We start from the raw sequence: 11,283 nt of genomic DNA on the forward strand, positions 1-11,283 counted from the left end.
AGGTGCCTATATATTTATGATTGTTATATAATATCTTCTTGTTGAATTGATCCCTTTATCATTATATAATGATCACCTTTGTCTTTTTTTTTTAACGATTGTTGATTTAAAATCTAATTGATCTGATATGAAAATAGGTACCCTTGCTTGCTTTTGGTTTCCATTTGCATGGAATATTTTTTCTCACTCCTTTACCTTGAGTCTATGAGAATCTTGGCAAGTTAAATAGGTTTCTTGGAGATAGCACATGTTTTGATTGTTATTTTTTTTTATCCATCCAGCCAATCTGCCTCTTTCAAGGGGGGAATTAAGACCATTAACATTCAATGTTAGTATTGATATATGAGAATCTGTTCTGGTCGTCATGTTGATTGTTACCCAGTTGCTTTGTTTTCTCCCTTGTGTTACTGTTTTATAAAAGCTGTGAGTTTTAACTTTTGGATGTTTTTACACTGATGATTATTGATTGTTATGGTCCTTGTAAAGAACACTTTTAAGCATTTCTTTTAGGGTAGGTCTAGTGGACAAATACACTTAGTGTTTGCTTGTCTGGGAAAGACTTTATTTCTCCTTCATTTATTAAACTTAATTTTACAGGATGCAAAATTCTTGGCTGGCAGTTATTCTGTTTAAGGAGACTAAAGATAAGACCATATTCCTTTCTAGTTTGCAATATTTCTGTTGAGAGGTTTGCTGTTAGTCTGTTGGGTTTTCCTTTGTGAGTTACTTGATGTTTTTGCCTTGTGGCTCATAGGAGTTCCTCCTTCATATTGATTTTGGCCAGTCCAATGATTATATGCCTTGGTGATGACCTTTTTGCAATGAATCTCTCAGATGTTTATGGAGCTCCTTGTATCTGAATGTCTAAATCTCTAATAAAGCCAGGGAAGTTTTCCTCAATTATTCCCTCTAATAGGTTTTCCAAGCCTTTTGCTTTTTCTTCTTCACCCTCAGGGATGCCTATGATGGTTATATTTGGCCATTTTATATAATCCCATATTTCTCATAGACTTGTTCTTCTTGATTCTTGATTCTTTATTTTTGACTGACTGGGTCAATTTGAAAGAGTTGTCTTCAAGCTCTGAAATTCATTCTTCTGCTTGGCCTACTTTATTCTTAAAACTTTCCACTGTGTTTTGTATCTCTCTAAATGAATTTTTTATTTCCAGAAGTTCTATTTTGGGTTTTTTAAAAAAATGTATCTATCTCTTCAGTAAATTTTTCATTCATTTCCTGAATTATTTTTCTGGTTTCTTTTAGTTAGTTTTCCATTTTCTTGGACTTCATTGAGCTTCCTTATAATCTGTATTTAGAATTTTCTATCTGTCATTTCAGTATTTTCATTTTGGTTGGATCCATTGTTAGAGAGCTGGTGTGCTCCTTTGGGGAGGTCCTTTCACTCTGATTTTTCATACTTTTGGAGTTCTTGCATTGATTCCTTCTCATCTTGCGCAGCTGTTGCTTCTTGTCTTTAGAAGACAAGAAGACAAACAAAATCTATCTTTTGTTTAGATAGGACTTTTTCCGCTCCCTCATTCTAAAGGGTGTGCCTGTAGCATATGTTGCATCAGAAACTTTGGCTTTGCTTGTGGGTACTTTGGTGGGTATCTAGGTTCTGGATGGATACTTTGGTTATAGATATCTTTGATGTGGTGGTTTTCTCAATTGCTAGTTATTTGTAGGCTGTACCAGTGGTGTACTATGTGTGTGGGCAGATTCCCTGTCTCTTGTTGATGAGGGAAGATGGAGGTTTTTGAAATCCTTCCTTTTCTCCCAGCCCTGTGGTCTTCTTGACAATGTGAATTATGTTGGGATGCTGTTTAATTTCTAAGATAGTAGGTGGTGCTTGTAGGTTAGAGTTAGACATGCCCTGTATGATTGAGTCAGTAAATGTTATAAAGGGCTGTGCAAGTTGTCCTCCCTGCCAGTAGGTGGTGCTTGGCAGAAACAGCCAGATGCAGTGTTGTCTTTTGGAACCTGTGACCAGCTCTAGTCCCCCAGGAGAAGCAGTCAAATGCCCCAGGTGATGGGCAGGGCCCCAGAGCTCCCAGAGGACTCCTTATTCTCTACCACAGCAGAGGTGGGTGGGGAAGTGAGGCTGGGTGGGGCTTGGTCAGATGAGCCTTTCTTTAGGCTCCACAAAGGCAGGCACAAGAGCTGTCTCAGCAGGGGTCAAGGGTCAGCCCCTAGGCTGCTGGGGAAAGCCACCAGGAAGGGGATGAAGTGGCCCCACCAAGCCAAGAAGTTAGCTTGCAGGAGAGGGCAGTCTGGGATTCACAATCTGGCTGTTGGGAGTGAGTTTCATTGTTCTGCCTCTTCCCTCATCCCTCCGATCTCCTTCTGGCATCTGGCCACAAGCAGCAGCCCAAACTAGGTGAGCTCACCAGCAATGCCACTGCTTCCCTGAAAGCTTGCCTGCCCAGGATCCTGCCCCAGACTGAAAGGGTGGCTTTCCTGTTGGGGGAAGGGTGCTTGGTAGGCATGCTGCAGCTCACTGGACTCTCCGTTAGTTCCTTTAGTTTTGCCCACATGGGCTCCCTTGCCTCCTAATATTAGTTCACAAATCTCCACTCCATGCCCCGAGCAACAGGATCAATTTCTGGGGCTATGGGATCTGATCTGTGGAGCTATCCTCTTATCCCCCAAGTTCAATCCCTGACCATGCCAGGGAGAAACATGCTGTCCCCAAGTTGCCCATGGAGTGCTCAAGCAGGCTTAATGTCCCTCTGCTTCGGGGTATGCCCTGTTCTGCTGGAACAGCCAGGCAGGCAGCCCAGGGGAAGTCCTGCTGGCAGGGAGCTCACAGTCCTAGCACCTCTTGGTCTGCTTCAGGTCTTTAAGAGGCAAGGCATGAGCCCCATTCTCTGTGGAAGCCTCGGTGTGATGGGCATGCCAACAGGGGGGAAGCAGCCACTCCTGGAAGCCTGAGCTCAATCGTATCTTGGGACTACTGTGCTGACTCATGTGGGAACTGCCACACCTATGTTGGCAGCTGTGGGCAAGGAAAAGGAGGAGGAGGAGAAGAGTCTGAATGGAGGAGAACTGACACTCTGGTTCCTTTTGTCCCAAGGGGCCTCCCTGGCTTGCTGCACTCTCCTCTCCTCTGAAGGCAGCCTGCCTTGAATGTGCAAGCTCTGGGATCACACAGTTCCGCCAGGACCCAGCAGCCCTCTGTGGCCACCACAATCTGGGCAGGAGTTGGGAAATGTTTGTGGGGGGACCAGTGATAAGGAAACTGAAGGGCTGAAGCTCCCTGGGGAGGACAAAGGCATACAATGGGTAGAAAAGCAGTATGGCACCCACTGCCTTAACTCGGGTCTGTGGTGAGGGGGAGCGACTGGCAGCCCAGTCCTCTCTTCTCAAGAAGCTCCCAGTTCACTGGCGGGAGCAGCTTTTGGGCTTATGAGGCTGGAGAAGCTGCCCAGCAATTCGGGAGCCTGCAGTCTGCCAGAGGTGTGAGGGGAGGAAAAGCAAACACCCCCACCTACCCTTTCGATGGGCCTCTAGATTTTTTGGGGGTTGATCTTTGCTGATATCTTGCTCTGCTCTACAACTTCTCTCCATGGATGGAGTCTCCAGTAGGTTCTGGCACTTTTTCCTCAGAATTACACCCGGGCTGTTTTCTTCATCTAAAATCTTTTCTTCTTTTGGAGACAATCTGGTGACTGATGTCTCTAGTCAGCCATCTTGCCTCTTAGCTCCTGCATTTGTCTCAATTTTATTGTCTCTTTGGTCATGGCAGTAATTTTCACCCTGAATTTTTAATAGTAATTTTCCTTTTGGTGACTGTGATTGATCACCAGAAAAGACTGTGGTCCTCTTTTCTCTGCAGTCTTTGGGAGACAGATATACACCTGCCTGACATGACCTCCCTGGTCCTGCCTAGAGAGTCCTGCCTGGGCTGCAGGAGCAAACATTGTGCAATTCTTACTTCCTTGAACTGAAACCAACAAAGCACAGGACCAACAGGGCTCCAAGGGTGGAGAGAGGGAAGATATCACCATTTTTTTCTATGCTCCACTTTCCCCCAAAGGTCAACCCTGAGCGTTTTCATCCTCAGCATTCTATTTTCTCTTCCTTATCTCAAAACAGAGGAAAGGAGAGCTTTTTAAAGACTCTGGCAAAGGAGACACTTCAAGTCTTCCTAAGTAGTAGCAATAATAATAATAATATCCCTAGTCCAGGGATAGGTAGGAACTCCCAGCATTGAGGCTGGTGTCTACACCAGGAAAACAAGGAGTGCTGGGTTGGACATGAGGTTACATGAGGAGGCAGAATAGCACAAGAACTACAAACAGACTTCGAGTCGGGCAGATATAGTTCAAATTCTGTCTCTACTATTTACTTCCTGTGTTATTGGTGAGGCAAGACAAAGCTTCTTTACACATCACTGTCCTCTCAATGATGGAGCAGGGCTGGTGGAAGGATTAAAGGAGATGGTTTATCTAGAGCACTCAGTGTAGTGCCTGGCCTGTGACAAGAACTCTGCAAGTGCTGGTTGATAGCATTATCGTTAGGCAAATTGATAGCAGAACCTACTTCTCACTCAAAAAGTGCAACATCCAGCATCCTTGTTTTAGGTTCATAAAGATGTGCCCCTGAGTAAATATAATGGCTTGTTTAGAGAAAATGTTAAAATCAATATGAGATACTGAATTTATTAGAAAGATCAATTCAGACTGCCATGCTGTGATCTCAAAGACTGATAATTCTAGTTCCCCAAGACTTTCCTATAAATGAGACAAAATCTTTATTCCAACCATTCATCTGTGCCTTAGGTAGATTCCTTCTTCTCATGAACGATGTCCTGTTCAGACGTTTTTGTCCCTGGAAAGGCACTGCTCAGCTTGGTTTGGACTAAACCTTCATCCAGGCAGGCTGGCTTTGCCCCTTCCACACAGTGTGGTCTGCACAGAGTACACTAAGGAACAATGGACAGATGAACCAATCAGTGGTATGTGTCCCTGAGACAGACTGGGTTAGATTATTGGTGGTTTCAAATTCTTTCGTATTCTTCCCATTGGGAAGGGGAGTCTCATTCTCCTCCCATTGAGTCTGGACTGGCCTTAGTGACTGCTTGACTGAGTGCAGTAGAAGGCACATCTTTCCAGGGTAGGTCATACAAAGCTTTGCAGTTTCCACTTGAGCCTCCTGGAAGGTTTTCTCTTGGAGCCCTTAGCCACTGTGTAAGAAGTCCATCCACATGGAAAGGTCCTGAGGAACCATGGATAGTCAGAGGTGCCCAGCTGAGCCCAGCCTTCCAGCTGTGCCTTCATAAGTTCCAGACATGGGAATGAGGCCCTTTTGAACCTTCTAAGCTGCCTATCCAGCAGCTGAATACCATCCAGTGACCTCTAGTGATGCCACATGGAACAGAAGACTCAACCAGGTGATCTCTGCCCAAATTCCTGATCCACAAAGTCATAAGCAATAATAATATGGTGGTGGTTTTAAGCCACTAAGTTTTGGTGCTTTGTTGCACGTCCATAGATAACTGAAACAAACACAGCTGGAGATTGTGATTCAGGCCCAGAGGCTGAACCAACCACCAACGAAGGCTTTTAGCAAGGGCTCAATCGCTGGATTTTGGAAGACAAAGACACCTGAGTGGCACACTTGAGACAAAGCGAAATGTGTTTCCATAGGCCATCTGTCCTAGACGATGTTTCCAAATGAATCTGATTACTTCTCTTTGTGAACAACGACCATATACAGTGGTGCCAATGCACTATTCAGCCAGGTGAACACCGGTAACATCCATGAACTGTCCTCTAGTGTGACAGGGGAGCTGCTGCAGTGTTCATGCTGTCAACTTGGTGATGTAACCTGCCTGCTCCACATTGTGAAAAGGTGGCAGTTTGGCATGAGGATGTGTGAATTCAAGTGACTAGATGCAAACGAAAAGAGAAACGACTATTTCTGAGAGCTGTGGGTTAATTTTTTTGGGCTGTTCTCGGAATGGAAAATGATTGTGAATTTTGGGGGAAAAATACCAGAGCAATCTGTTTTCTTGGCTGTGTGCTATGGAGCAATTTTAAAGCATTGACGTGCTTTTCATATTTTCTAATCACTCAAGACCAGAGCTGATTATGGCTCTTGGCCTCTCTCGGATTCACACCACTGGAGTCCTCCACATCTTCCAGGGAGAGGTTTCACCTTGAAAGCAGGTGCCCGGATTCAGAAGGCACATCTTGCTACAGCAGGAACAAACAGTTTAATTGTAGCACAGCTCCACAAGGGCCGGGTGTTTTGGAAAATCACTGGTGGCCCAACTCCGAGACGACCCAGATTCACTTTCTCTTATCTCACAGAAACAAAACATAACCTCCTCTCCCAAAAGAAAAAACAAAAACAAGCCCTACCAGAAACTGAATTCCTACAAACAGAAAAACAGAGAAACTTAGATTGTTGAGATCTGTGGGCAAGGACACACACACACACAAACACACACGAACAGAGTTGCATATGAAATAATGTAGAAGGTGTCTCAAGAAATTGGTGACTGTGGTTTCCTCTGTGAAGAATTGGGGAGCTGGAGAAAGTTTGGGGGTGGGGGTTGATGCAGAGGAAGAATTTTTTCACCCTAACCTTTTGAATATTTTGAATTTTTAAGAATCATGTGTTGTATTATTTTTCAAACTGATGAAGCAGAATAATTCCAAACCTGCATATAGTACTTACGATGTGCTAGGCAGTGTGTTAAATGCTTTACATATATTCACTCTTTTAATCCTTACAACAACCCTGTGATGCAGACATCATTATATATATCATCCTGATTTTACAGAAGAGCAAACTAAAATACAGAGGGGTTAAGTGACTCGTCCAAAGTCACACAGCTAATAAATGCAGAACCCAGATCTAGACCCAGAGTCTGGTTCTGGAGTCTGTCCTCTTAATTACTACATAGCATTGCCTTGCTAGAAATAAAGATACTCAGTCGCTTGCTCATAATTGAGTTGGAGCAGATAAAATCATTCCTTTCTTCTCTCATATGGTTCCCCGGGGAAAAGGGGTGGAGAAAAAGGTTGCTCAAAATAGCCAAGGTATAATTCACTGACTATCTTCAACCTGTGTTCGGCCGGGCGCGGTGGCTCACGCCTGTAATCCTAGCACTCTGGGAGGCCAAGGCAGGGGGATTGCTTGAGCTCAGGAGTTAGAGACCAGGCTGAGCAAGAGTGAGATCCCTTCTCTACTAAAAATAGGAAAATTTAGCTGGGTGTGGTGGTGTGGACCTGTAATCCCAGCTACTTGGGGTCCCATGTTTTTCTTTACATTGTATGAATCTCTTGATTGCCTGTACCCTTGAAATTATTTAGCAAGTCTTGATATTGGGTAAGATATCTGATTTATGTGACATAATTTGACAATCACATTCCCTGGATGTGTTCAGTGGTACGTAACTGTTCGCCAGATTGTACTCTTTCCACGATCCCTATTGGCTTCCGTGAAACATCAGGCCTGATTGTAAGGTCCAGGGATGAAGGGAGAACAGACTTGATTTGCCTGAACCCCTTACTAGTGGCAAAATTAATATTTACTTGACACATCAGATACCTAAATATTTACTTGACACATTAGATACCTATCTCACTTGGGAAGCTGAGGCAGGAGGATCACTTGAGCCCAGGAGTTTTGAGGTTGCTGTGAGATAGGCTGATGCCACGGCACACTAGCCCAAGTGACAGAGCAAGAACGGTCCCCCCCCCAAGAAAAAACCCACAAAAAACACAAAAAATCCTGTGTTGCTTTAGAATCGTGTAAATTTCAAGTCAATATCATGACTCTGGCCAAGTCCTTTAATATTTCTGAGCCTTAGCAACTACTAGGTGTCAGGTGCTCCGCTAGGCTTTGAGGATAACTAGTAAAATAGAGTCCCTCCTCTCATGAAATTTCCCGTATCCTGACAGAGACAGGCAATAAACAAATACCCAAACTGTAATGTGAGCAATAAAGAAAAATTAAAGGGTGCATTGAGAGATGAGTATTGGGGACCCTGATTTATGTTGGATGGTCAGGAAGTGTCATTTAGACAGGGTGCTGAAGAATGGAAAGGAGTAAGTAGGAAACATGGAAGGGCATCGGAGAAGGAAAAGTGTTCTAGTGCAGGGAACAGCCTATGCAAAGACCCTGAGGCAGGGAAGAGTTATCCAAGGACAGAAAGGCCTGTGTGGCTAAAATAAAGTGAGTGTAATTGAATTTGGAGCAAGAGGCAAATCATGTAGACCATGGTAAGGATTTTGCAATTTTTCTTAAGAGCCCTGGGAAGCCAATGAAGTATAAGTAGTGATGACACAACCTGATTTCCTTTTTGGAAGATTACTTGGGCTGCTGTGCTGTTAATAGGTATAGGTGGAGGCAATGGAAGAAGGGGAAGACCAGCTAGGAAGCTATTGCAGGAATCCAGGGAAGTGATGAAGACGGCTTAACATGAAGTGCTGGCAGAGGGAGTGCAGTAGATAAATTTGAGGTCTAAGTTGGTGGCACAATATTCTGTGAAAGGAGAACAATAATGTTAGCTATGAAGTGTTATTGTGAAGCATAAGTCTATTGCAAGGAGCCAAACAAAGATAACTATTACTGTAGATGAAGAAACCAAGTACTAGAGAGACCCTAACTCGCCCAAAGTCACACAACTGCTTCGTGGCGGGGAGAAAGGAGGTGAAGCAGTTGGCCTGCAATCCTTCCACTCCCTTCTCTGGGTGTGCACCCTTGGGGAAAGAAAAGAAGGCTGGTGACCAGGTATAATCTCCTTGCCAAATGGACCTCTGGGCAAATAGAGTAATGATGTCGAGGATGTCCCTGGTTAAGGACTGGCTCTAGAGCATAGATCTCAGGATCTATGAAGCAGGGCTCCCTGGAGAATATCACATCAGCTATACACCTCTCTGGAGTACAATAGGGAGAGGTTTCATAACTGAAATGCTCCGTGCTCTGCAGTGAGAGGTGACTCTGTGATGCTCACCTGTTATTCTAGGTGAGATGTGTGTGTCCAATGAGAAAAGATAGGACCTGGGGAGCCACTCTTGGGGTTCCATGTTTTTCTTTACATTATATGAATCTCTTGATTGCCTGTACCCTTGAAATTATTTATCAAGTCTTGATATTGGGTAAGATATCTGATTTATGTGACATGATTTGACAATCACATTCCCTGGATGTGTTCAGTGGTACGTAACTGTTCCCCAGATTGTACTCTTTCCACGATCCCTATTAGCTTCCGTGAAACATCAGGCCTGATTATAAGGTCCAGGGATGAAGGGAGAACAGACTTGGTTTGCTTGAACCCCTTACTAGTGGCAAAACTAATATTTAGTTGACACATCAGATACCTATCTAATTAAAAATCAATTTTTTTAGGATACTCATGCAATTGAAGAAACACGGTAAATCTGGCTTCATTGTGATGAAAACTGGAAGTACATGATACCGGATTCTCTGTGATGGTTCATAAGATTACCATGGGAGGTGAATGAACCAGGACTTTGGGTCTCCAGTGACTGATCCTAAGCAGTTATCGTAGAGAGAGCTCTTTGGATGTGTAGGCGCTCACCTCCCACCCTCCAACTGCCAAAGAATCAGTACAACGTCAATGTGCTGCAGTGAACATCATTCCCCAAACTACTCATGGTCCTCCTAAGTCATGGAGTTCTTTTTTCCTCTCTCTTTTTTAGGGTGCATGATTTATCTTCACACATGACTTTGTTTTGAAACCTAGAAGTGATGATTAAAAGAGAACTATTTCTCTAGCTGGAAGGGAGGGAAACCTTTTTGTCCTCTCTGCGTCATAACACACTGTATTTATGCCGGAGGCATTAAGAGACAGAATCAGCACACGAACCGTATCCTACTCCCGGTACAAAAACTAGCGATCATGAACTGAGCTGTTGCAGATAAAGCACGTCCAAGGGCCAGGGCTGCTTCTGGCAGATGCTAAACAAGAGGGTGCTGTCAGGTGTGTGTGACGATTGCATACATGTGTTTTATGCAGAGAAGCCATTTGACATTGTCTTTTTCCCAAAACAAGCTCCCAAATCAAAGCCTGATGCTTACCTTCGGCGAGCGGGTCAAGGGTGTGTATCATGAGCTGGAAGATGCTATTCCTCATGAGACTGTTGTGAAGGGAAGCAGAACTTCCACCCCGCTGGAGACGTGGCTTAGCCTGAGCAGAGAAACCAAATACATGGTTAGTCTCAGAAATGAAAGGCAAGTACGTTATAGACAAGATCCTCACCTAGCCTGGTGGCCACTCATTTCTGTCATATGATCACACACTGTTAGAACCAAAGCTTTCAAAGTACATTTCAAACCCCCTGAGCGAATGGCTTTCTCACATCCTTTTCTACTGAATAAATGAATTCCTTCCATTTTTTTTAGAGCTTAGTAAATGCCAGGCATACTATATGCTTCACATCCCTTGGTTTATCTCATTCTCAAAATTAACCCTATGAAGTAGATATTGCTGTTATTCCCTTTAGATAGATGAGAAAGCTTCGTCTCGGAGAAGTGAAATGAGGTGCCCAAGTCACACAGACAACAAGCAGAGGCTGCAGGAATGGATCTCAGGTCTGCTTTCCTCAAAGGCTACCTGAACTAGTGAGTGGTTTCTAATATTTTTGGATTGTGCATCCTCTCAGTAAATGTTTAAGCGTGTATATATGTATCTATATCCATGTCTGTGGCTCTGTTTATATCTATATCCACATCTACATAGACACACATGCCAAAATAAGAGTATATAAAAACATTTCCAAAAATACAAGTTAAGAAGAATGATAAAGAAAGTAAATGCTAGAGGTGCTAATATTTCCTCCTTGCTTCCCAAGGGATCATCTCACCCATCTCCTGGGGTACCTCATCTCTGGCCTGGGACCACAGCTCGAATTCAGAAAGTAGGATGGTCTATGCAGAGAGAGATTCAAAGAGATAGAACCTCTTATTATGAATCCATGGAGAACTCTCCTAACTTCAGGGTGGGCTTCTTTTGCATAAACTCTTACTAGTTGTGATCCTTTGGTCAAATGAATGAAACTGAGAGGTGAGAGAACAAGAATGAGCTTCTGGAGATAAGGTTACCAACAAACACTTTCTTTTATCTTCGAGAGCAAGCAATCTAAAAAAAACCTTCAAGCCCTCTGGATTTTGACAGATTTTTATCCTGAATAGGAACTGCTTTCTCCCCCTTGGCTGATTTTGGGCTGATGATCACAGAGGAAGATGCTCAGAGACAGTGCAGCTTTATAGACAGATAGATTTAAGGGGGAAGAAGGTTTTGTAATGTAA

At 43.7% G+C, this 11,283-nt stretch overlaps 1 protein-coding gene across 1 annotated transcript in view; it reads right to left on the reverse strand.

The window, feature by feature from the left end:
- SLC24A2 (solute carrier family 24 (sodium/potassium/calcium exchanger), member 2) overlaps nt 1–11,283 on the reverse strand; it is a 266,831-nt gene that overhangs the window by 81,326 nt on the left and 174,222 nt on the right. The window contains exon 4 of the mRNA XM_012665029.1: nt 10,054–10,162. Coding sequence (XP_012520483.1) covers nt 10,054–10,162 — 109 coding nt within the window. The remainder of the gene's footprint in view (nt 1–10,053; nt 10,163–11,283) is intronic.

This window comes from Propithecus coquereli, unplaced genomic scaffold, assembly GCF_000956105.1.
Source record: "Propithecus coquereli isolate 6110/MARCELLA unplaced genomic scaffold, Pcoq_1.0 Scaffold95, whole genome shotgun sequence".
Taxonomy (NCBI): domain Eukaryota; kingdom Metazoa; phylum Chordata; class Mammalia; order Primates; family Indriidae; genus Propithecus; species Propithecus coquereli.